The sequence below is a fragment of the Charadrius vociferus genome, unplaced genomic scaffold, assembly GCF_000708025.1.
Source record: "Charadrius vociferus isolate BGI_N301 unplaced genomic scaffold, ASM70802v2 scaffold346, whole genome shotgun sequence".
NCBI classification, from domain to species: domain Eukaryota; kingdom Metazoa; phylum Chordata; class Aves; order Charadriiformes; family Charadriidae; genus Charadrius; species Charadrius vociferus.
Genome location: NW_009648899.1, coordinates 419,109 through 444,997, shown reverse-complemented (window position 1 = coordinate 444,997; position 25,889 = coordinate 419,109). Strand labels below are relative to the sequence as shown.

General features: G+C 47.3%; 1 protein-coding gene across 1 annotated transcript in view; it reads left to right on the top strand.

Moving 5' to 3' along the window:
- Positions 1-3,621: 3,621 nt before the first annotated feature.
- The window catches only part of CACNA1I (calcium channel, voltage-dependent, T type, alpha 1I subunit), a 166,232-nt gene continuing 143,964 nt past the window's right edge, over positions 3,622-25,889 (top strand). Inside the window, exon 1 of the mRNA XM_009887170.1 lies at positions 3,622-3,716. Coding sequence (XP_009885472.1) covers positions 3,703-3,716 — 14 coding nt within the window. The 5' untranslated portion in view covers positions 3,622-3,702. The remainder of the gene's footprint in view (positions 3,717-25,889) is intronic.

Genomic DNA, 25,889 nt, shown 5'->3' with positions numbered 1-25,889 from the left:
TGCCAGATGCAGGACCAGCGGGAGCTTGGCTCAGGATGACGGTGGTTTTAAATGGTCCTTGGGGATGGATGGTGGGGGAAAGAGGCATGCAGTCTTGAGACCTGACACCTGGAAGGTGCAGGCTGTGCAGGGAGAGGAGCAGGAGGAGCTGCCAGCTCACAGACACCTTCCCTTCCCCTGGGAGGGAAATGCAGCACGTGTAGCATTGCTTCTCCAGTGGTATGTGACTTTTGCAGGGGAATGTTTTCATACATTTGGGGGGAATTTTGGCCAGAAAAGAAAAGTCAGGGGTGGGGAGGATTTGATTTTTGTTGATGGGTCTGACCTCCCACCACCAGCTGGGGATAGGCTTCCCTGAGCAAAAAGTTCAGTGGGAATAATGTGCATCTGGCCACCCCGTGACCATCTAATCGTCCTCTAGTATTGCCCTCATCACAGTAAGCTGCACTTGCACAAAGGGGAGGGAGCTTACAGGCATCCCGAAGGCAAGCTCTGGGGTCTTATAATCTTGTCTGGTTTTATTGATATTTTAGCTGCGTATGAACCCTCTCTGTTGAAGCACTTTTTTTTCATATATCCATATGTGTGTGTGTGCCAAACTCATTCCACTTGGTCATTTTGATTTAGATAGGACCTCTCCTGGCTTGAAATATTGTAGCAGGCTCACTCCAACCAAATTACACAGCAACGCTACAGCATGGGAAGGCCAATAATTGCAACCCTAGAGAAAATATCAGCATTGCATATGTTGCATTCTAGCCAAAATAGCGGAAATATCTGATTCCAACTTCCACATCTGAGCTGGTAGTGGTGAGAATCCTGGATCTGTCTCCAGCAGGAAAACTACTCCCTTCCCCTTTGAAGATGAGACAGGAGGACTGGCTCTGCATAAAGAGCTTGGAAGTGCCCCACTGCTTGGGGTTCCCCTATCCCTCTTTTGACACAGTGTATGAATCCTGCTTAATGTAGGACATAAGCCGTGATCACAGCCTTGGGGCTGGTTTGGGGGGCAGAACAGGATTTAATCTCAAGAAGGAAAGGGGTGTTACATCTCCAGTGGGGCAGCTGTCATTCAAGGGCTGTATTTAGCTTCGGGACTCCCAAAGGGATTCACCTGGCTCTGTGTCCGTATGATCTTTAATGACTCACTGTGGGCTACACAAATTGGAGCGATAAACTGCCCGTGATGCAGCCACTACCTGATTTGTGCACATGTGTTTCACGTGGGCAGAGCTGCATCCCAAAGTCCCAGATGCTTCTGGCAGTGGTGAGATGGAGAAGAGGCCCTGAAGATTTGCTCGGAGGAAAAGCAGGGAAATGATGATGAGTTTGTTTCTCCCATTCCTTTTACTCTGTTTTATTGTTAATTATGAAGCTTTCTACGTCACAGTTTGGAGTTGTCATGCCCTCGTCAGGGTGGATGCTCTGAGCACCGTAATAAGTCATTCCTCCTGGCTGTCCCTGCTAACCTTTCTCCTGTGTGTTGTTAATAGGAAAGAAGCTGGGCTCAGCCACCGCATGTTAATAGCCTGCAAGGGAGCCAGCTCAGAGCAGGCAATGGGGAGCTGGTGGGAACAGGGAATAGAAAAGGTAGTACAAGGAGTTGCATGGGTGTTTAGAATTAAAAACCTGGTGAAAGTGAAAACAGAGGTGCTGGATGGTGGGAAGGATGAGCTGCCACTTTTGTCACAGAGGTTAAAAAATTATGAACAGCATCCCAAAGCCAGTCAGGAGACACAATACCTGTTTCTTTCCAATAACTGCAGGCCTTTGGGGTAATGAATTCAAAGAGTCTCCGTGCTATCCCCTAAGGGACACTATGTCTGCTTTCTAAACCTCTGTGCTTGCTGCTCTTTGTTCTGACAAATACCAAGCCTCAAAGAACAAGCAAAGCTGTGGATCAAAGTGCCTGATGGAAGCCGGGAGCTGAGAGAACAGGGTGGATAGGCAGAGCTTACAGGGCCTTAAGCAGGGATAAAAGGGGACTGCAGCCCAAGGTGGAAAGGTTGGCCGGACCTGGCAGTGCTGTGGGGAGCACTGGAGGTCATGGATCCAGCAGTGTGGGCATCAAAGGGGTCTTGGGCTGAAACATCAAGGGTGCAGCATGCCAAGGCAGAGCAGCATCAGCAGAGATATGCATGGGCTGTGTGATCCTAAAGTGAAGGCGATTGAGCCGAGTGTCTGGGAGGATAACCTATGCCCAGGATGCAAGGAGATGAGGTCTGTGCTGTGGATCTTGGTGACAGATGCATCCTTTCCTGCTGCTGATCAGCCCTGTCTGTATTGTGGTGTGTCTGAGGGCTCTTGTGTGGCTTTTAAACCTGTACTGGTAGCATGGGCACTCCAGACACTTGAGCATGTCAACAAGGTGAAGAGAGAAAAGCACCCATCAGGCTTCCATTTGGCAGTCCTTGGGCAAGCTCTCTCTCTCTCTAAGAGCATCACTGTGCTATTTAATGGACAACATTTGGCTTTGCATTTTTCCCAGAACAAGGCAGCTGTTATGTGCACCCAGTCAGCAAAGTGATGTTCTTTACCAAAAGCACGGCGCTCAGCAGTGCCACCAAGCCACCGAGCGTGAGACCTGTTCTTCTGCTCTTCCTAGACCCACCCACACTCTCTGACCATTCTGCTTAATGGAATAACGTTTGCAACCTGTCTTCGTGGTGCTTCCACTGCCCTGGCAAAGGAGAGCTCCATCAGCTCCAGTAAATAGTGCTTAACATTTAATCCCACTTCTAGTTTGTGTTGCAGCTCCCTGTTTGAGTGAGTGACTGTTCTGTATGGGTTTGACATGCATTTGCCAGAGTTGGTCTGAAGGAGCCTGCCCAACAAGTGGTGTGGAATGAGGCCAGCCCAGTGCATCCCTCAGTGGGAGAGGGCATGCCTGGGGCAGCAGAGCTGAACCTGGGGTTGGCAGGACTGCACAAGGGACTGCAAGGGCATGGTGGCTGCGTTGCGTCAGGATGGGTCCACGCCACTCCAGAGTGCAGTGCTATGTTAAGGTGCTCAGGCTGGTTCCAGAAGAGTTGGCACCATCACCTGAGGTGGTGCAGCACTGTGCCAGGGGGTCTCAGGGGCTACAGGGATGATTTAAATAGTTAGTGATGGAGAGGGCTAGCCAGAAGAGTCTCAGTGGAGAAAGGGACTGGCAGAAAAGAGAAATATTGACAGAAGCTGTCCCGCTCGCACTGCTGGCATAGAGAAACAGCCATACTGCACTGCTGGGGCTAAACCAGAGAGTTTTGCTTGAGATTGCTTCAGCACAAGGTGCGACCGTGGTTTATCATTGCTAGAACCGTTGGTCCTGTGGCTCTCCCCTGCTCTGAACTCACTGGGAGAGCACGGGCGTGCTGTGCTCTTGCTGCTGATTGCTCACGTGGGTTTCATTTCTCTTTCTCCCCTCCTCTCCAGGGGTTATCGCTTGCAGCTGGCATGGCAGAGTACGTCCCCCAGCCTCCTTCCACCTGGTCCGTGAGCCCACAGCCCCCTCATGACTCCACCGTCTGCCCGCTGGAGCCCATGGATCTGGGTGTCTCGGAGCAGCAAATGCCGCTGGAACAGCCGCCGTCCTCCCTGGAGCTGGGTGAGGACGAGGAAGTCACCTCCCCACCAGACCCTGATGTCCCCTACCCTGACTTGGCCCCGGTTGTCTTCTTCTGCTTGAAGCAGACCACCAGCCCAAGGAACTGGTGCATCAAAATGGTGTGCAACCCATATCCTTTCTGAGCTGCCCCTTCTCCTTCCCTGCCTCTCGCTCCTTCCTGCCCTATCCCTCCCCTCTCCCTGCCCTCCCGGGGCACCAGGCAGGTAAGGAATGAAGTTTCCTACATATTTAACAAACTGCTTTGTTCCTCGCTTGTGTTTAAACAGAACCTCAGCTGTTTTAGTGTGTGATCAAAAGAAGCTGATTATGAAAGAGGGGACTTCAGAGAGTGCTGCTGACAGCCCCAGTCACAGGGGGCTGGGTGAGGGAAGAGGGGAGGGGTGAGAAGAGGTATTTTAGGAAGGCCTGTTCTTCCCCTTCCCAGCTCCCTTTTTGCCTCCACCCTGGGACAGAGTGGGGTTGCTAGCCCAGGGGCTTGTCAGCAGGCTGCCATGAATGGCAGAGGTGCCTCCTCCCTCTGAGCATACAGGCTTTAGTGAGAGCTCATCTTGCCCTTGGTGAGGGAACCACCACTCCTGGACCTTGACTGCAAGGTCACCTAGGTGACGCCTTGCCTTCCCAGCAGGCACACGTCACTGTCTTGCCGATGTCTTGCCATGATGCCTAGGCAGGAACAAATGGGGAAATATGTTCAGAGTTTGATGCTGAGCCTCATACGCGCTAGGGAAGACCTCCGGGATGTGAGTGTGTCCTTTCTTTGCTCGGGAGGTCAGTGATCAGAGGTGTGTGTCACCATTCACATTCAGTGCCTCGATCGCAAGGAGGCCCCTGCAAGCCACCAGTGCAAATGGTGGCCACCTGCATGACTCATTAGCATGGAGGCTGCTAGGAAGCAATGGCCTCTGTGGCTCTTGAGCCTGATGCAATATAAAAAAACAGGTGGAGGACACTTGCTCCCCTTTGGACTGTGGGACTCTTCAGATGGGAAGGAAGTAGAGGAGATGATGAATCGTCAGAGAGGTTGGTCTAAAGTTTTATTTCAACCTATTTCTGGCTGGAAATCTCAAGTGATGACACTTTCTCCCTGCAAGTTTCTTAGTTCCTAGTTTGGTGGGTATTATCTATAAGAATGCTTGTTACGGTTTTGATGCATTGGCTTCTAGATTAAATTTGAGTGTCTAGGCACACAGTAGAAACTCACAAAATGTTTCTAAGAGCCTTTTCAGCTTCAAGAGCCAAACCCTGGGTGAAGTCCTGAGGTGCTGTCAGCAATAACAGATGACCTTAGATGGCTGATGGATCTGGAGATGTGTTTCAATTTCAAATGTAGGAAAAGGTTTGGGTTTCAGCTGTGAGCTCTTGTCTTAAAGTTCAGAAGCTCTTAAAAAGGTGTTACAGTCTCAAGCACAGGTTATGACTGAGAACTTGTTGGAGGCTTAGGTTTTCTGTTTTCCTTTTTCCTTAAAATTTTAAAACTTCATATTGAATTATGCATGGCTTTTCAATCACTGTGTGTCTGCACTAGTTATTACGTCTGGGGAATCTTGTCCCAGCGTGTGGTGGCCTCAGAGCAAAGCATGAAAGATTTGTGTCTCAATGCAAAGGCTGGATTCAGAAAATGAGAGAAGGGAAATAGCCTGGGTTTGGGATGAAGATTTGCTCTTGAAAGGGGGAATGAGGTGGTGAGGGAAGAAGAGAAGTGCCTGTACTTATTTCTGGCTAAGAAGTCAGTCAAAAAAGTCCTTCCAGATTAGTACATAGCAAGGAGCTTGTTTAAAGGTGTTGGAGCTGCGTTATCCAAGGAGTTTGGCACTATATCCCCATCTTAGTGTTTAAATGTTACTTGTCTTTTAACTTTCAGATGTGTGGTATTTGACTCTGAAAAGGACTTTTTCGTAGTAGAAGCTATAGAAGGAAAGAAAAAGCCTCATGTAATCACCTGTTAATGACACTACACCTGGCTACATGTGACACAGGGTGAAGGGCAACGGTGGGGTTGCTGGAAAGCTTTTGAAAGGGTTGTTTCAGACATGTTAGTTCAGCTCAGCTGTGTGAAGTTAGGAGATTATTTGAAAAGCAGAGACTGAGTAGAGAAGATTTATCTCCTCCTTTGATCACCCCCGTACCCCTGTGGTCTTCATTGTGAATGGATCATGCAGTAAGTAGTTCCCATAATTTTTTCAAATGAGAGATTGTTTCTACACCCTGAAGGTTTCTTGCAGGCAACCATATGTTCTTGGCATCACACTTCTTTTCTTTTTGATAGCACCATAGAAATAGTACAATTCCATGGCCTGGTGGCAGATTGCTCACCGTGGTCTCATTCCTGGCTGGGAATGAGCACCTTTGTAAGGGATGCTTCTATGAAAGTAAAATCGTGTCTTCTAAAAATTCATATGAATCTGCTTCATCCCTGTTATATTGGGCTATTGGGTCTCCAGTGCTCATATGCCGAGCAGGTGCAGGCTTGAGTCACGGACACAGGGCAACACCTGGCCTTTCCTGAAGATTCAGCAAAAAAGATGGGGCATTAATTAAAAGCCTGTTAATCTTCTCATTGACTTTCTACTAGGCCACAGCTTCATGATCATTGTTACGGAAGTACTGCCAATGAGACTTAAAATGGAAGCTCTGATCATTAAGGACTATGTAGCAATTTTTGTAAGCACAAGGTCATTAACCACCAAATTTCAATTTAGGTAATTGCATTCTACCTACTTAAACCCCCCTCCCCTGAAGATTATTTTTCCATCCGTGAGCAGTCCTGCAATTTTGTTATGTGCTATTAAACAACTGCCATATTCCTTTGCTGCAGTGCAGTAAGAGGAGAAAGAATTGCTTATATCCCTGCTCTAAATCACTTCTGGATTTATATTAGCATATAAATGTGTAATGCTGTTATTGCAAAAAAATTGTAGACCCTAACCCCTTATTAAGATAGGGACCTATGTTCCATGTGAAACTATGGCCTTTGTCCCCGAAGGGACTATTTACTGTGCTTTTTGCCATTGTGCTGTATGGTGAAAAGGAGCCTGATACTTTGAAGTTAGGTGATTACACATTTCTGGGGTGGCTTTACGTACAGTGCAAATGAATGCTTGAATTGCCCTAGTTTATTGGTGAGCAGTTTTTTTTTTTTTAAATCTTGCTCAACCTTGTTAGATACAGATAACTGCTGTGGAATCAGCTGGGTACGCAATGTGATGCACACCTGGTAAGCGTGCCTGTTGGAAGGGAGTCTGGTGTGATGCAGCACATAAGCAACCTGCCCAAACAGTTTGTTTTGGTTGATTTCTGTTTTGATGAACAGGCAGAATGCTGGTCGCTCGGAGTTGCAGACCATGGGGCTGTTGCAGCTACAATGTTAACACAGTCAATATTTGGGGTATGGTTATGAGAGAGGCTGTAAGATTTTTTCTTTTTTTTCATTTATAAAACCTAAACTCCATGTCAAATAGGATTTCAAGTCAAGCTCAGAGGGGAAATAGGGTGAAAAGTGTGAAAACATGTTTCCAGAACAACTGTGTAGCATTCATCTTATGAATTTATAAAGCGTTTTGGACTAAATAAAGGGCATGCCACATGGTGCCTTACAAATGGATCCTGATGCACTTTGCAAATTATGAGAAGATTATGAGAGAGATGCCTGGATGTCTGCATCGCTGTTTGACTCCTTGAGGTTCTGTAAAGACTTTACACTTAATCTATCCCTAGGGTCAAATGCAATACATTTAGTTTGTCCTTTGAGCCTTTCTTTAAAAGAGAAACTCTTTCCAGGAGGCCCAGACCTCCCTTTGCTGTTGAATCTATAAAATTGACATGACAGCGAAAGCAAGAGCGAAGGGTGCCATTAAAAAAAATCAATGTTAAAACTGTAGCAGTAACGAGATAGGCTCTGCAGTTCACCACTCTGTCATTTTCTTGCTTTTTGTAATACACCAGCCCCCTTCCCTCATTTGTGAAGTGTGTTGGCCATTTGGGCTTCTGTTTTGCTCTCAGGTAGTAAAGTGTTGCATTTCCAGTTGATTTCAGTGGTGTAGGAGCAGCAAGTCAGGTCTCAGTTGTGCAAAAGCTTAGATACGCACTTAAGTTTTAGTAGCAGGAGCTGTGTTTTATGGGGTATAGAGCAAGGGGGCCTTCTTGAAGCTAGTATGACTGCTTGTGTACACTGAGGAGCTACCTCGTAGCTCGTTAGCTTTAAAGATCCTCAAAATAGGGGCTTTGCTATTGTACCTGTCCCTGAAAGTCCTACTGTGCTTCTGGGGATACCTTTCCTGTAACTTGTACTAGCAGCTGTATTGGCTTGGGCTATGTGCTTGGTGTGCAAGGAAACAGGACTGGCCTTGGGCATACTGATGGGGAACTGGGAAAACCTACATATTTATTCCCTACCTCCTCCCTGCCTGGTGCCACAGATATTTATGTACGAGCCAACTGAGTATAGGATGGCTGTTAATAACGATAGTGGTGTTTCAGGCTGGCACTGCCCTGTGGGAGCAGAGTGGACAGTCAAATGCTGGAGGGGCAAAGAAAATGATGTGTGTGTGGGTAGGTAATTGGCACTTCTCCTGGTGACATTGAGCAGGTGATGCCATGGTGCATGGGGACCCTGTGCTGCCAAAACCACTGCTTTTCAGGTGATGCACATGGCTGAGGGGCCAACAAATCTTTTGCTCGATAATAAGCTTTGGTGAATAGGTGTGTTATATATGACACACTGGTCAAATACCAGTTTGGGCAATTTGTTTTTGTGTGAATGAAATTTTATGTGCAGATTCTGTAATATGTTGGACTTGTTTCTGCCTTAAGCTGTTGTGTACAGTTAAACCTTGGATGCAGTCTTCATAACAACTGGATGTAGTTAATTAATAAGCAAACACCAGCTGGAAATTTATTGTGGGTCTTGTAGTAGTTGATGTCTGTCTTAAGGCCTGAGCTCCTGTAATCCTCTGAGGTTTACTTTTCTTTTTATGCGTGTGCATTTCTTTATATGTATGTGTGTATACATAAATAAAAAAAGAAAGGTTCCTGCCTCTGTAGTAGGTAGAGAAAAGCTTGGAAATGTGACCAGAAGGTATAATAATACATCAAAAATTGAGTGGCTGATGAATTTTAAGCAGCATTCATCATTCTTGAGGACCTAGGGATCATGGTTTTCCACTCTTGGGGTCAGCAGTATCAGCTTTTATGTGCATACCTGGAAAACACTAAAATGCCTGTGTTATTCCTGCTTCTCCATTTTAAAGAGATGTCTCCTGTCTCTCTTTGCAAATCTAGCTCAGAAGACAAGTGAAGAGTTTGGTGCTTATCTGAGGACTTGACAGCTTTGTATCATTCTGGGTAATTGGGCAGATGTTGCCACTGTGCCCTTAGGAATAGATTGATTTCTGTGGATTGCACAGCTCTGTAGACCTTCCAGCCAACAGATATATCTGTATACCCAAGATCCAAGAAGTGGAAGATGATTATTTTTTTTTTTTTCTGTAAAAGGTTATCTAACCTCTCTGTTCTCCACACTGTGCTAAATCAACTTTACAGTTGCTCTTGTTGCATGGGAAACTGAGCTGATCCAGAGCTCTCCAGTGGATATGGGGTGTTGGTGGCATTGGTGTTTCCCTGGGGCATATGCTGAATGCTTTTCAAGCTTTAAAAGGAGGCAAGCCTGCTTTAGATCCTGCTGTGTTTTCTGCCACTCTGCCAGGTTCCATACTGGTGGAATGAAGTTTGCTATTAGCAAATAAGGGTGACTTTTAATAAACCAAATGTCCATAAACTTGATTAATATTAGAAGGCAATGCATGCACCGGGCCAACATGGCCATGTCCCCAGGACCAATCTATCCTCAACTACTTTCCTCCCCTTCTGTGTTAACAATATGAGCTTTAAAAGCAGTGGTTTCCTATGCTTCTGAACTGACCCTTCACTTCCTTGTTAATTCTTCTCTTGGGAAGATGGCTGGGCTTCATCCCATCTAATTCTACCTGTCTGAAAACCAGGCATCCGGGCTCTTTCCACAGATATTTGACAGACTGCCCTCTGTAGCAGGAAATTCGGCATGCTTAACTTAACGCCTCCTTTAAGAGGGCAAAGCAGATCTCTGGAGGTGCCTATATTTTCTTCTTTACTAAAGAGGGAGTTTCTGGATAGTGGGCTGCAGGGATTGCTGGCTGGCATCCTGGGCTGCCTTTGGGATTGCTCTGCTGTTTGGGTCCCCAGATGCTATGGAGGGAGGCAAAGGGGAATGCATGGACCAGGTTTGGTTTTGGAAATGGTGCAGTCTGAACAGTTTAATGCTTCCATAATGAAATATTGGGCAATCATAGTTTTGTAGGGAGCGGGAAAGGCATACCATCTGCCTGGACTCTGGATTGGGAAAAAGTAGTTCTGTAAATTCCAGCTTCTTTCCTGGGATAGAAACCCTGTTTTCTGCTTGTAGTTGGTAGGCAGAGGCAGGTGGAAGGAGGAGCATGAATAGTGCTCAGGACCTGCACAAATAGTTGGGACTTTAAAACTAGTTATGAGGCAGTGTCATTAGCGTGGGTTATTTGATGTGCACGTTTACAATGGGAAGTTTAGAGGGATCATTTGCACAGTCAGACATGGTGTAAGTGGAATTTAAACTTGTGCGTTGTCATTAGTAGCACACAAGGGATGGATATGTTTGAAGGGGATTTGCATGCTTGCGATCTGTAAGAAATGGGCTGGGTTGTGTGTATGCAAGATGTACGCAATTCCAGGCAAGTGGGCAGATGTAAAGGGATGAGGTCTAAATTTGGCTGGCTTGCAAGCTGGCCCTGTGTATCTATGCACAAATGCTGAGACAGGATATCTCACTGCCTCCCATCCCTTTAGCTTATTCTCTGGAGGTTTTTTATAGTGAGAAGTCAAAGACCATGGTTTGGAAATGAAACAGGACAACAGCACAAACAAAACCAGAGCTCTGACTGTCTGAAGCTTTAATGTCCATAGGGTCTAACAAAATCAGAAATAAGGCTAAAAAAATTCTTAGAGCATCCCTACTGTCTTCATGCAAAGCTCTGAGCATTTTCTCTGTTACTGAAGCATAGATTCCTACTGCTGGAGGAAGGGCTAACTGCAAAATATTGAGATGAAACTGTGGTTTAGGAAAGTGTGGTGTTTTTTTTTTTTTTTTTCCTGTGTGTATGTTGTACTACCCCGTTTCCCCAGTACATGCCAAAAGCAAAAAGGACCTGCAAATGCTCCATACCCTGGTGCTTCAGGAAAGTGGGGCTAGGACTCTTACTGCAACATATTTTTATGAGGTATCTTGGTATGTTCCCTGGATTTCTGGTCAGTGCATGAGGAAGGTGTGGGGAAGCAGGCAGGAGAGAGTAGAATGTGAAAGTCACATCTTCGTCTGCTGTAAATCAGTGTTGTTCTGCTATACCTAGTGAAAACAGACCTATTTGCACCTGATGTTGCCCTTCAGGCTATGTTGGTAAGATTGGTCTGGTCTTGTCATATAGTACAGTGTTATCCAGTGCAGACAGTGTGGTTTGTGGCAGCCTGGGGGGTACCTGGTAGTGTCAAGCCAGAGGAGGAGGACGATGTGCTCTGCCCAGTGCTGGGATGGTGGCAGTGCCTGCTTTGGGGGACCTCCCCATCCCTCTGCAAAGTGCATTGCTGAACTGAAACAAATGCTGAAAAACCCTTCTGGAGCATATTGTGTTTATTCACTGGAATATATTTTGCCTTGGAGATGAGAGCCATTTACTCTCTGAAAAATCATTAGTTTGCCTTTTTCAGCCTTCGTGAACACTGGAGCAGGGTGTGTGAGGGAGCCGGAGGGGGTTCTTTGAGAAATAGAAAGGGCAATAAAAATACTCATTTTGAGTTTAAGACCTATAAAATACTCTGATCAGACATCTAATTGCATGTTCAGTCATAACAATGTGTATTAAATAATGCAATTAACCACTAACAAATTGACCAGCTGCTTATTTGAGGACTTGACACTCTTCCCACCCCAGAGCATGGAGAAGGGCCTGCAGCCAGCTGAATTTGCTGTGTGTTGTGAGTGTAATACTTGACAGGAGCTGCTTCAGGTGGGGAATGGTTAACAGAGTTGCAACTCTTCTGCAGCAAATGGCCTGCAGTGGGTCCCAGGATGGTTAAGAGGAAAGACCACGTGAAAAACTTGGCCCATTTCAGACCTATGGAGAGAACAGGAGCAAAGAGTCTGCCAAGCTGTCAGCCTCTAAGCTGGGAAGATCTTTATAGTCCTAGAGAGGCACTGTCTTTGGAATATGAAGGTGTAGGAAGGCTGCAGCCTGGTGTAAGATGGACCAGGCTCAAGCTTGCACTTGAGCAAGCACTGGCACTTCTGGCAGTGCTCGCTTTGGTCACTGGTTCTGGTTGGCCCAGCACACCTTGGCTAGTCCTTTCCGTGAGTCCTTTGCACATCTCCATGCTACTGCCTCTCCTGCGCTTCCCTGCCTGCCACGGGGCAGGGGCGAAGGAGGTCCTGTTTGGAGTGTGCTTCTCTGAAACGGGGTTTGCAGCCTCTCACTGGTGGGGGCAGTGGAAGGTGGGCTGTGTAGTGGTGGGAAGTGCCACCAAGCTGTTAAAAGGGATGGAGCTGGTTGGTGTACTGGGCTTGCCCTGCTCTCGGTTGCTGCTGCTCCCTGGGCCATGGGTTTGTACTCGTGTCAACTGTGCTCCTCTATCAGGGAGGGGATGCTGCTGGCTCTGCTGCTGCCATACCTGCCTCCCCTCCCTGGAGGGGTGCTCTGGGCTCCGCTGCTGAAACAAGCAGGGATCAGTTCAGTAAAAGCTTTGGAGGAGGGGACAGGCTAGCCAAGGGGGATGTTTTCTATTCTGTCTGGAGAGGATAGCAGAGTTGTGACCAGCAGCTGGGGAAGGAGGCTGAGACAGCGGGGCTGAGATGAGCAAGGAAGGCAGATAAGAGCATGGCTGGACTTGTAAAAGAAGAGACGAAGTGTGGTTATGAAGATGTAAGACAGAAACTGATGGGGAATGATAAGGGGAGGCTATCTAGGTTGGGAACAGCTACTCTGGCATCATGCTGCAAATCCCTGCTGAGTTTGGCAGGCATCTCAACAGATCCTTGTAATCAATGGTATCAAAGGTGGCCGATAGATCTGAAAGAATCAGCGTGAGTGCTTGGTCTTTGACTGCCATCAAGGACCAGTGAAGCGAGTAAGGAGGTAGCCTTTCATAGGTGTTTGGATGTGTTGGCTGGTCTGGGGACTGGAGTTTGAGTGCAGTGCTGCGGCTGTAATGGCTTTGACTTGCCCAGCCCTGACTGCAAGGTCAGCCAGCAGGGATGGAGATGGAGAGCTTAGCCTCACATTCCTGCCTGAAGGATGCCCATCCCTGCCTCCCTTTTCTCCAGCTTTCTCCCTGCCTGTTGCATCAGTACAGATCAGGGGAGGGAAACAGCTCCCTCAGGTGGGACGGGGGATGTGCAGACCTGTGATGTGGATGACCATCTGTCCCCCGAGACAATGGTGCCATTTATACTTATGTACTGCAACTCATCCAGGAGGAAAGAGAAATCTGTCCTTGCTAATGATACAAAACCACACTCTTTGCTTATCCTTTCTTCCTTTAGTTTTCTCTCCCCCGATCTCCCCTCATCATTGCCTACCGTGCTTAAGTCTATAAAAGCTGCCGTCGCTCCCCCTCCTCGAGTGTGACTCGGAGCTGTTGAGTCCCCGCAACTCCTCCAGCAGCCCCTCCTGTGACTAGCCACCCTGTCTCTCCCCTCTCCTTTCTCCATCTGTGGCAGTCTGTCATTTTTCCCTCTCCTTCCCCCCCCGCCCCTCTTCCCTCACTGTCATTCCTGGGTTTTGCTGCTTGTCTCTGTTGATTGCTCCTGCCCTTGAATTAGCTCTTTTTGCAGAGTGCCCTTCTTAGCCAGTATCGCAGACAACAGGCTTCCAGGGGGGAATGGTCAGGAGCTAAAGGGAAGGTCTGAAGGTAGGATTTAAGCAGGGGGTATAACTCTTTGGCTTAGTTAGAAGCAGGGAAAAGGCCAGGGCTCTGCAGAGATGTGTAGAGCTTAGCTGGGAAAAGAGGTGGGTTTCTCCTGTCTGTGGGTACTCATAGTGGAGGGACAGTATAGGGCTATGGGAGGGCAGGAAAAAGGGGATGAACTGAGGAATCAAGGTGAGGAGTGAGGGTGATGGGAAATTAGGTGGTCTTGGCAAGAGGGAAGGGTGGCTGAATGTAAGAGTGGTGATATCTGAAGCGGTGACCCAAGCTTGGTGGCTGTGCTGCGGTGGGGTGGGATTGTTGCCTCGTCCCCCTCCTCATCCTCACAGGGTGCTTCCATTCCCATCTAGAGCATTATTCCCCACCTAGGTCAGCACCTATCCCCCTGTGCCCTCCAACGTGCAAGTGGCATCCCTGACATCCCCATACTGAGCTGTCAGTGTGCAGGAGTACTGTGCTGATTGCAGCAGGACTGTCACAGATGGTAGAGGACAAGGAGCGTACTGACCGTGGGAGCAGTGACAAGGCCCTGCTCTGTGGGGCCAGGTGCTAGCAGGTGGACATCCCCTGGACCAGCTCAGGTTGGATTTGCTACTTCAGCAGCTGGCCCTGGTCCCCTCTGGGAAGTAGCCAGCTCCCTGCTAATTCTTGTTCACCAGAGCTGACTCTTGTAGGCAGATGCAGACAGATGTGAGCTCAGCATGTTGGCTGGGAGCTGTGTAGTCGTGGTCTCCTGGCCCTGTGCCCCAGCTTGGAATCTGGGCAAGGTGCTCAAGGGTTTGCTTACAGAAGTTGAACTAACCCTGCTGTCTCAGCCTTATTCCCGACCCCCAAATCTTTGTCAGAGCTGCTTCATCTCTACTTTAATAACTTGGTTTTGTTTATCAGTGCCTTCCCAGAGTAGCATAAATGCTGAAACACCACAAGGGCTTTCAGGTTGCTTGTAGCTTGAAGTAACTGGATGTCTTAAGAGGCAGAGTGAACCAAATGTGCCTCTTGTGGGATTTCAGTTCTTAGAGTCATGGATGAAAAGGGCTAACGTCAGTACAAATTCATCCAGGAGAGAGCTGCTGAATCCAGTCTTGTAATGCTAGCTATGAAATTTCCGTCAGCAGGCAAGAAGGGAAGGAATGGGAAGAAAACACATGGTAAATATTAACCTCCCTATGGAAACAGGCAGTTTGTCGCAAACAGCAGCTGTTCTGTTTCATGGCATGGAAGAGGCAGGAGCTCAATATTTGAGGGTGGAGAAATATTTTCTTCCATGCAGAGGTTGATAATCTCTTAAATCAGAGATCCAAAAATCCCTGCTTGCTTTCCAGGCCCTGCTTATTATTTGGGAGCACACTGAAACACCACGAAGCCGTACTTGGCAAATCTGCCTTGCCCCATCATTCACATAACCCAAAAGGATGCTTCCTACATCTACCTGTATCCTGCACCTTGCTTGTCAGCCAAGAACTTGGCACTCTAGTACGGCAATAAGTCCCCCTATGAAGACAATGTCCTTATTTTCTACAAAGTGCACTAGAGATTATTTACTTGCCAGCTAGTAGGCATTGTTGACAAGCATTGTTATCAATAATTAAGCTAAAACATATTTGAGAAAAGTATGCTTTGTGATATATTACAACTTTTATGTCACTGTTTTTGTTCACATATTTACCAACTCGTGATGCGTGATGTAATTTTTGCTTTGAGTAAGTCTTGTGGTTTTATGGGTGAATCTGGCAGGCTCTGCTTTGCCCATGTGTGAGATTCAGGGCAGGCCTTGAAAGTGTTTGTGTCAAAAGAGAATTATATTAAAAAAGACATGCTCATAGAAGTGCGACAGTAATAATATATTGCCTTTGTGGTACCGCCTGATGTTCAGTGCCACTGGCCAACTGTGATATTTCTTAATGAAGGATGTTATTTTTTTCCTCATGGCAATTTTTTTGCTTGCTTTTTCCTTTCCCTGTGGCTTCTTTCTGATCCATTTCCTTGATGGAGTAGAATCCTTCCCTGCTTTGGGGTTTGGTCCTCTCTTCTCCATACTTGTTGACCCAGTGCTTAGCAGCCCCTGTGCTGGCAACTGCTCTTGTCTTCCTATCTGGAGCCCTCTTTGAAACTGGGATTTTAGTGACTGGAGGGGGCCCTAGATGGTAGCCCACTTGTTTTATACAGGAAGAGCCTTTGGAGGCAGCAGTCTTCTTGCTGTTTCCTTATAGCAAATTGTCTGACCCATGCTACAGTTTCCTAGTTTCCTGATAATACATGGTTTCTTCCTTGCTGGGTGCTGAGTAATATCTTCATCTCCTGCTCAGCAGGATCTTTGAAGTTCATAGGAGGGCCATGCACACGAACAGAACCAAAGAAATGGAAGACTTAGTTTTCATTGCTACATGAGGTGGCAATGTGGTTTTCTAAAGCTGCCCAACTTTTCCCATTGTAATGCTCTTTTTATCCCTTAATGAAATTTTACTTTGAGGTCTGGGAGACAGGATCAGGCAAAAAGCCTGGGAAGGATACCGGAATTGGTGGACCGAGAAGGCCAGGAGCAAAATAAGTTCAGAGGGTCAGGCAGCCAGCAGGGAGTGGAGATGGAAAGCTTAATCCACCAAATGCCTGCCCATCACTGGGGGGGGTGGGGGCAATGAGGAGCAATGGCATGAGTGAGCAACCTGGGGAGGAGACTGGGTGGGCTGGGGAAGGCTAATGGAGGGGCAAGTTAACCAGGGTCGGGGAGGTGAGGATGTGGATGGGAAGAAACTGGCTGAGAAGGCAAAGGCTGGGGCAGCGAGCCTGAGTGAAGGCTGGCTGGCAGGGTTGGAGGGCTCAGGCTGCAGTGAGATGGGAGCATCACGTGTAGGATTGGTGGGGCGAAATGGTCTCCCTGCCTCAGAGCCTGCATGCTACAATTCTGCTTATTTCTGTTTCCCTGCTGTCAGCAAACTTCTGTAAGACTCACTGGCAAAACAGGTGTCATGTCACTGTCTGCACTGAATGCCATCTCCTGTGGATGCAGGAGTCCTATTGGTAAAAAGAAAGTATAAGTGTGCAGTGAAAGATTGTGTTGTAAAGGCAGTGTGGAGAGGGAGAAACTGAGGTTCCACGTTCATCCTTAATTCTGTCTTAATTTCTTGGATTGAGTCAGATCAAAACAGCTTCTCCTGAGTATATTCAAAGCATGGGGTATTTTTTTTCCCGTGGCAACTGCTAATTTATCTCTGTTTGGAGGGATTGTTACAGGATCAGCAAAAGAGGTCTTCAGAGGCTACCCTGCTGCCCAGTGTGAGAGCAGCGTTTCAGAGCATCCAGTGACAAGTGTTAGTCAAAAAACCCTCTCTAATGTGTCTGCACAGACAAAACAACTTTTTTTTTTTTTTTGCAACTCTTGAAATTCACCTTAGTTTTCCACCAAAAAAAATTAAAATGTAGTCATACCTGCTATGGAAGTTTCAGCTCAAGCTGCCACTCAGATAAAGCTCTAAGCAAATGAGACTGGGTGTTGAGAGGGAGAAGAGTTTGGGATAGGATTAATTAAAATTAGTGTTATCAGTGAAGCTGCATACAGCCTTCTACCATGTAGTTCAGCTCTCACTGAAGCCTCAAGTTTCCCCTACAATACAATAATTAACGATTAAAGTAGGTACTTTAAAAAAACCTTCCTCCATAACCCAGGATTCTTTTTTTTTTTTCAAAGCACAGAATTAATTGCATCCCTCCACAGTATCTTTGAGGTGCTGTTATTTCTTTAAAATGCATTTCCAGCATATTGTGATATGTCACACATCCTTTAAATATCCAATAGCTTTTTAACTTTTAAAAATCATTTTCACACTTAGTGGCATGCCTGTAATGCATTTTCTGGAATGTGTGGCAGATGTCTGGGGAAACTGTGTTTTTTCCCATATGGGGGTTATTTTACTGAAAAATGAAATAGGATTGGCACTTCATTTGATTTCCCTGAGCTGTCACATCAGGGATTCTCTGGCTGAGTGTGAGACATGAATCTAGATCATAGGTAGTCTGCAGAAGGCAAAATGCGCTCCCTTTCCTGGTTGAAGGGGAACTTCCCATGGAAGAACATCCTCTGAGGGCTGCAAGGAGGGGGAGAACAGACTGGGGAGGTCTGCTCTAACGATATCCTGCTCTGTGGGACTATTCAGCATGCTCTGGAAAAACAGAAGTAGCATTAAGTGTGTACTTGGACCTTCCTCTATGACGGGGAGGAAAGTGGCAGCTTTGAGGTTACTCAAACCTTCAGGGAACTCCTGACAATTGTGACCCAAGTTCCTCAGGTGGGAACTAAGCTAGGACTTCAGAGCTGAGTGTTGCTGAATTTGACTCCTAGAAGGAGTCATAAATGCCAGGGCTGCAGTCATTTTGGATGTGTCAGGCCACGACTGCACGGCTGTAGTTTAGGGACAGAAAGGAATCTGTCATTGCTCCATTGGCCAATGATACCTGTGTTTGCAGGGGCCTGATCTGTGTTTCTGTTTTGACTCCTCTTCCTCTCCCCACCCTATTTGAATGTGGCCTTCCGTCCCCTTGTCCTTGTGCTACCGTGAATTGTGTCCCTGTATTTTCTTTCTTCTGTTCCCCATAGACAGGGAGACAGGCTGAGCACTGTGCCTGGGGTAAACCCCCTCTGTCCTTTCCACTGAGACATCAGAGGGAGAGGCAGGGGAAGGAGGGAGAGCAGAGGAACTGCTGCAATGCCCTGAAGCTAGTGCCCATGCTAACATCTCCCCTTTGCTGAGACAAACATAGTGGAGATAAATACCAGGTATCTTAGGAAGTGTAGTTAAATGCACTGACAGTCCCTGTTTTGTCATGTTGGGATAGCTGAGTCTTTCTTCCAGCTTTACATTTCAAAAGATTGCCTGTGACACTTGGCCCACCCCTCTTCTTGCACTCAACCTGGGAGATACGTTCCTAAGTTTCTGGGCAATAAAAGTGCCCAAGGCTTATTTGGCTGTGGTAGCATCAGCGTGTCCTCACTGCTGGTATGTGTAGGCATGAGTGTGCTGCTGTAGAGGCATTTCTGGGCAGAGTTTCTGAGGGATGGAGGAGCATAGCCCTGGGGGAAGCCATCACCGAGGGCATTGCAGCGGGGAAAGCAGGAAGGTGCTGCGTATCACTTGAAACAGAGATGTGAGCTGCTGTGACGAGGAGAGGGGATGCGTGGCTGAATGACCTCGGACGTTCCCCACAGGACAGAGGATGTCTGTGGTCCCACTAGTGGAAGCAAAGGTGTCAGGTTACACAGCTCTAGCAAGAGAGCATAAAAGTGATTATTTCCTTCCCTGGCCACTTGACTTCTCTGGGTACTTCTTGAGTGCGATTAAGCAGATTAGTGTAATGCACTTGAGACTTTGTCTTGTACCTATGGCATTTCCCATTCTTGTTTGTGCACGTGAAGGATTTCCTCATCCATCACTGTGACACCTCACCCCACTGGACACAGGATTATTCTTTTCTGATGATTAACATTTTCATGGGTCTCAGGTAGCTTTTCAGCAACACAAAGAGAAATTCCCAATAGAGAATCTGATGCAGTCTTTACTTTCTGGACTTAATAGTTACACCTGGGATTATTTCATCCCACTGAATCACTTCTGAGACCCTGCCGCTTCCCCCAAACAGCAGTGGAGCTTTGTATTTATAGGCTTATCTCTGCACCCCTTCCCCACCAACTGTGCTGCTTATGCTTGGTGCCTTCAGGCGCTTAGCTACATGCTTGTGTTTGGAAATTGCAGAGAGGCCTCAAATGAACTGTCACAAGATTGTTATGTCTCAATCTTCCCCCCTCGTCTCAACATCCACACACTGAGATGCAGTCTGGGAGATAACTCTCATGGAGCCAGTGTGGCTCTCAGCAAAAACATGTGTGCAAGCAGCAGCCAGACCATCAAAATGCACTGAGAATTGGACAGAAGAAAGTATAGGAACTGTTACTGCAAGGTATATATTGCTTTTATATTATTAACTCTTTATATCGATCATATATACACAATAAATATATTTGACGAATAGTGATACAATTACTACATAATAAATCATCTAAACGAGTTCTTTATTGCTCTAATGTATATGCATCTGCATACATCAGAGGTGTACTCACCATTCTCTTGCTGTCCCTGAAAGATACAGGAGGATTAGAAGACATTTGCATTGATGAGGCTTAGGTAAATATTTGACCTACTGGCGACTTCCTCTGCAATTATCCCTAGGAGAGACTTGCTGTACCTTCCCCTGTGCATCTGGCTGGGTGATGCTGGTGGGATACAGCGAAGAGGGAGGCCCTTTCAGGGCACCTAAAAGCTTTTAACTGGAAGGTGAGGATTTAAACTTGGTATTACTGTTCAAGGTGTAGGGGGAAGACTGTGGAGCTATGAGAGAATAGGTCATGGTGGAGGAAATTTAGGGGGCTGCTGTATTTTGGGCCAGCTGGAGGCCACTGATGGGGAGGGTAGTGACTGAAGTGCATCAGGCAGTTAAAATCAGCCGGCTCCCAAATGTGGCTTGGGTGTGTTGGGATCCCAGTGTAAACCACCAGTGCAAGGAACTGTGTGTTGATGGTGGGAGTGGAGCCCTTCAAGCCCTTCCTGAGCACCACCCTGTGGTGTGGCATATCCAGGCAGCCAGTGAGGGATGTGAGCAGTGATTTGGTTGAAAAGTGAGATGTGCGACAGGGATTGGAGTTCATACCCAGGAAATGGCCTGTGGACTGGTGATGGGAAGGCGCTGTTTTGGCAGAGGTGGGCTGAGCCTCCAAAGATGCTGGGTGCAGTGCAGGTAAGTGCTCAAGTGTTTGAGCCGTATCTGCTGTGGCTAATAAATTGGTACCACTCTACTGACGTCCAGAGAGCTCTGCTTGTTAGCCCTGGTTCAGGGCCTCTTGGATTTCTCAAACTGGGGTATAAATCTTAGAAAAGGGAACAGGTGCTTTCTTGCAAGACTTTAGCCACCTTTCTTGTTTTGGTCAGGCTGAATATACCATAAAGGACACCCTTTGTGTCTGTGCTGTTTTTATGCTTCTGTTTAAACAGGCGCTTACTGAAACAAAACGAAATCTGAGCTGGCAAGTTGGGTTTGAGTTTCAGCTTCGCTTGGTTTGTGCTTTGTTCATATTTATTCTCCTTTCCCTAAAATGCTCATACCTCCCACCCTGTCCCCCAGACAGGGAGGCAGCTGTTGAGTTGTCATTTCTCTGCTTTCATGAAGGCCCAGTGGGAAGAGGAGACAAAGCAGAACATCTTCTGCCTTCTCCTCTGACTGCAGGTGGGGAGCTGAGCTCCCAGAGGAGCCTGTGCTTAGCTCCTGCCTGTGAATTGGTGGGATGTTGCTCCGGGGATGCTCACAGGGCAGGTGTTGCTGGAGGGAAAGAAGGGGAAGGTCCAAGAGAAGAGGTGATTGAACCCCCAAGCATTGTGGGGGTTTCCAGTTCGGATACTTCACTGGTACTCTGTGCATCTGTCCATCTGAGGCAGAACCGCTAAGGAGGACCTCCTGGGATGGCTGGGCAGGCTGGAGCATGGAGAAGGTGTGAGAAAGAGGACCTGGGGAATAAGATGAGCCAGTGCATTAGTGCTCCTAGAAGCTAGTGTGTCTTTAAAGCTGATGTGTTGCCATGGAGTGTGCCTGGCAGTGAAGCTCCTTTGTTGCTTCTCTAATACCATTCAGGCAAAGAAGAATGGCGAGGAGATTACAAACAATGCAGAGTGAAGGCACTCCATCTCTGGCTGTAACATGGTCTCCTTGGCCCCCGCACCCTCCACCGCCTGGGCATCTCTACAACTTACTCCCTGCCGTGGGTTGGGTAGAACAGCCTCCCTGGTATCTGCCACCCAAGACAAAATGTGTTGCTTTCCCATGTCATAGGAGTCTGGGAGAGTACCTGCCACAGCTTCTGCACAAACAAAAAAGCAGGGAGGGAGAAGGGACTTTTTTGGGAAGTCAGGAGTGTGGGTGCGAGACTGGAGGCAGCAGAACTAATGGCAATACTTCCCACTAAGGTAAACAGGAGCAGAACTGGGTTGGTGGAGGTCTGGTGTTACTTAACATACTCAAAAATGACTGAAGAGGAAGCTAATGGTCCTGTAATGGAAATGTCAAAAGATCCTTGACTACAAGTTGTTATAGTTCCATGACCTAGAGAGACCAGGAGCAAGAAAAGGACACAAGGTGAAAATTTAACCCCGTTTATCTTGTTTAGTTCTGTAGCTCTTCTATAAACTCTTCTTACCACTGTCCACCTCCCGCTGCCTTGTGACCCATCCATCTCTGGACCTCCTACCTGCTGGTGCCTTTGCTGGCCCTGACTCAGCCCCTCAGCTGGGTGAGCCACATTCTGCCCTGTTGCAGAGCCCTGGGGATCAGCCCTGTCAGATCTCGCCTCTTGCCCTCAATGTCTTGCCCCTCACCTTGCACATAACATCTTGTTTCCTCAGCTCTTGCCCCTTAGCATCTTACTGACCCCTGTCTTCTGGTTATGGCCCAGTCTCTTGCCCTGCTGCCTGCTGTGGTCTTTTTGACCTGTGCAGGAGTCCCTGCACAGCCAGAATGTGCCTTACTCATCTGTGCCTACAGTTGTCCTCCATCTCCATTTGCAAAATCACTTCCTTTTTTTGCTCCCCTTGTTTGATGAGGAGGCAGTTTGGCCACTCTTCTCTCAGCATCTAATAGAGGAATAATCTCTAAGGAAGGAGTGAAGAGGGCAGTGAAGATAAAGTGAGAGGGAGAAGCTGTTTCTGTTTGTCTACCTGGGGGTGACTGTCCTGTGGTTCAGGTGGGGTGGGGTCCCATCCAGGATGGAGCTGCCACAGGGGCTCCTGGGTGAGCCAAACCCCCCTCTTGGAGGGAGCAGCTCCGAAGTGGGGAACAAATGATCATGTTTCTCAGAGTGCAGCATGCTAAGTTTCTCCTTGCTTTAAGCTGTTGCTTCTCCATGGAGAGGTCCCCTGTCTCATGCCCTGTCCCCTTTCCATGACAGCCAGAAGTACTCCTGTTTTAGCCTCTTTCAGTGAAAAGAAACCTTTCCCTTTTGTGCTTGCAGGGCTTGGGGCAAACACCTCTCACCTGGGAAAACCAGGGCTCAAATCTTGCTGCAGGTGAGTTGCCCCAGTGGAGCCCTCCTAGGAGAGCCCTGCCCCAGACTGCCCTCCCCTTTGATCACTGTGTGTCCTGTCCCCCCCCTGCTCTGCAGGGTCCCCAGGCCCCCATGCAGCTCTGCCAATGGGTCTCCCTCCTGCACAGCAGGCTGCCGGGCTCCTTGTGGCCGTACTTGATTACTGATGGATTAATGGGTGTCTCAAATGTGGGTTATTAATCCTGACCTCAGGCAATGTCTCATTAAGGATGAAAATAAACCAGAAAATGAATAGAAGAGGAAATGAAGAAGCTGAAGGCTGAATAAAAGGGAATCATGAGGAAGAAGCATGGAAATGGGGAGGAAGATATTCAGTTTGGGACTTGATTTCTCTGGAGGCAGAGTGAAGAGAAGGAAAAATGGAAGGCTTAATAGGGCAGGAGGGGAGAAGATAGAGAGGTGGATTGAGAGGAAGGAGGGTCAAAGGAGCCCTTGCCAAGGCAGTCTGCCAAGGGCCATGGGCCTGCTGAGATTTCGGCAGGGCCAGGCTGAAGCAGATGGGACGAGAAGGATTGTGAGTCTGAAGGCTGCATGAAATATTTAAGATACTCCATCAAACTAGCTCCTCAGTGGTGGTGAAATGCTGGGTGGGGGGAAGACAAGAAAAATTTGACTGATAATGAGAAGCTAAAAAAAAAAGTAATTCTGAAAACACACAGCTGTCTTCTTTACGTCTCTTCTCTTACCTCTTACTTTCTCTTCTGTAGAGGTGACATGCTGTCTAATTATGCTGGACACAAGGATAGGTTTCTTCATCCTTTGAGGCTTTAGTTTGCTTTTGCTTTACTTTTCCTTGCTTTCTTTCTGTTTCCCCGTTCCCCAAACTGACAGCATCCATCAGACAGTAACCAACTTCAGGCTAGCTGGGTCTTGCTCCCCTCTTCCTATTACTGGGGTAGGATATAGCTCTGCCCCCTTTGGGCACAAATATGCCTTGTCCCTCACATCCTCTTTGCTGCAGCTAGGGACACCAGGTGGGGCGTCACCTCCTCAAGCCCTTTCCTTCCCCTCACATGGTGCTAGTCCCTTTGACTATCTGTTCTTGGGAGTGGGATGACTTCAACCATGCCCAGTACAGTGAAGCCTTGAGCTCAGTTGAGGTGATGCAGGAGCAGAATCTGGTTATAAGAATATCCACAAGGATTTTTCTGACTTTATCCCACATTGGCTGGCAGAGGCAAAGCTCTTGAAATAATGGATGTCACCAAGTGCCTGGGGATCCAGGCAATGGCAGAGCCCAGGAGAAACCAGAAAGCCCAACTTTCTCTGCTCATAAGGTTTTGAACCAGTGTGTACTGCACTCTGCCTAGATACAAATACCGTACTCATGTGCGATATCATCACCCTTTGCTTCTCCCTCTTCCCTTCCCTCCATGCAAGCGGCAGAGAGGCGTTGCCTTCAGACTGGATGTGTATAATCACCATGACCTAGTTTGAGAGCGAAATCTAGAAAGGGGGGGAAAACCATACCCACTGAGTTAACAAATACAATAAGTGTCTGCACTCTCCCCCAAAATCCAGTGTTAAATTCTCTTAGTAATTTAGATTAGGCTTTGGTTAGGTTAAAAAAAGTTAAAACAGAAAAAACCACAAAACCCTCAACACCTGTAGCAGTTACTGTTTTTAAATGTAGAAAAGAATCCAGACTTAATTCTGAACCTTTCAGCTCTGGAGACCTCATTTAGAGGTGATGGGTGCTGCCTGCTGCTTTTGTGATCTTCCTGTGTATGGTATGTCCTGCCGGCTGATCACTGCCTCCCCTTCCCTGTGAACCATGCTTGATCTTTTCTGAGAGGGTGGAATTGTCTGTTCTTCTTGTTGATTCAGTTGAGATCTGCAGGTGACAGGTCAACAAGTGCATGTTGGGGTTTCTTTTTTTGGAGTGGGGGGTGGGAAGGAAGGAAGGATATGAAGCACATCTGACATGGTTCACAAAGCAAGTGAGCCTGGGTTGTTGGTCTCCAGCTTTTCTTGATTGCTGTCTGTCTGTCATCAGAAGACATCACAAGACACAGTTCAGTAGACAAATATTACTGTATTTAAGGCAAAAAGTGCTACAGGACTATACCAGCAGGAGTTAATAAAAGTGAAGGAGTGAACAAAAAGTAAATGTTATCTCAGACCACAAAATAACAGGCTTTCATAATGAACTAGCATCCTTTCCAAAGATTGATGGCTTCCAATATCAATCCAAAGATTGATGGCTTCCAAGCTGAGCTGTTTTTTCCCACCCTTTGGTAATCACAGCCAGAAAATGTTCAGAAAATCTTGTGTCCTGTCCCCTCTCCCCCAACATTGTTTCTGTAATAAGATCCCAGGTACTGAAATGTCTGGTTAAGGCATAAAACATCTGCAGTACAAGACAGCAGCCTATGATCCAATTTCTTCCATAAGATGAGATGCATCTGCATTAGTAAGAGCAGTATGACAGTTCACATGTGAGAAGATTATGTATGGGAAGCCTACATGTTGATGCTGTCTCTCTATTATCCAATATCAAGATTAATACCAAGTATTACCTTAGCTTTCCTCAAGTGTTGTTATTCTCTTTGGCTGTTCCCATTCCTCCCTCATTAGGAGGAAACCATGAAGAAGGAGTGAAAAATACAGAAACCTGATTTGGCTCAGGAAGCCCATGAGCTGAGAGTGGTTGGCAGCTGGAAGAGTGCCTAAGGGAAGTATTGTGTCTACTCATCTCATTTTTACACACTTCCCTGGGCAGCTGTGCTGCAGCCCAGGCTGGACAGACATTTGGTACAACTCGAGATGCTCATTTATTTGTGTTCGTTATATTCTTCTGACTGCTCCTTGACTTGTGTAGGCTTTCTGAGAGTCTGTGAACACTTCAGGTCACTTGCTTTAGTAAACAACCTTTCTGCTTAATTCTTATTACCATTTTCCTGCTCCTTTGCTTTCAAGTTACTTGCCCTTTTGATGGGTGTTCTCAGTCAGGGGGATGCCAGACCTCCAGCTCCGGGGGGAACAGGAGCTGCTCTAGGCTGCTCAGCACCTCTTGGTGGGGATTTCTCGCTCGTGATCAATAGCTGCGGAGTGGGGTTGGAAACTGCTGTCTCAGCACCCAGTGGTGCCCACCCCATGTTTACCTGCTGACTAGAGGGCTGAAGGAGTGTGAACACGCTGGGTAAGTGTCCCTGCCCAGGCTCTGTG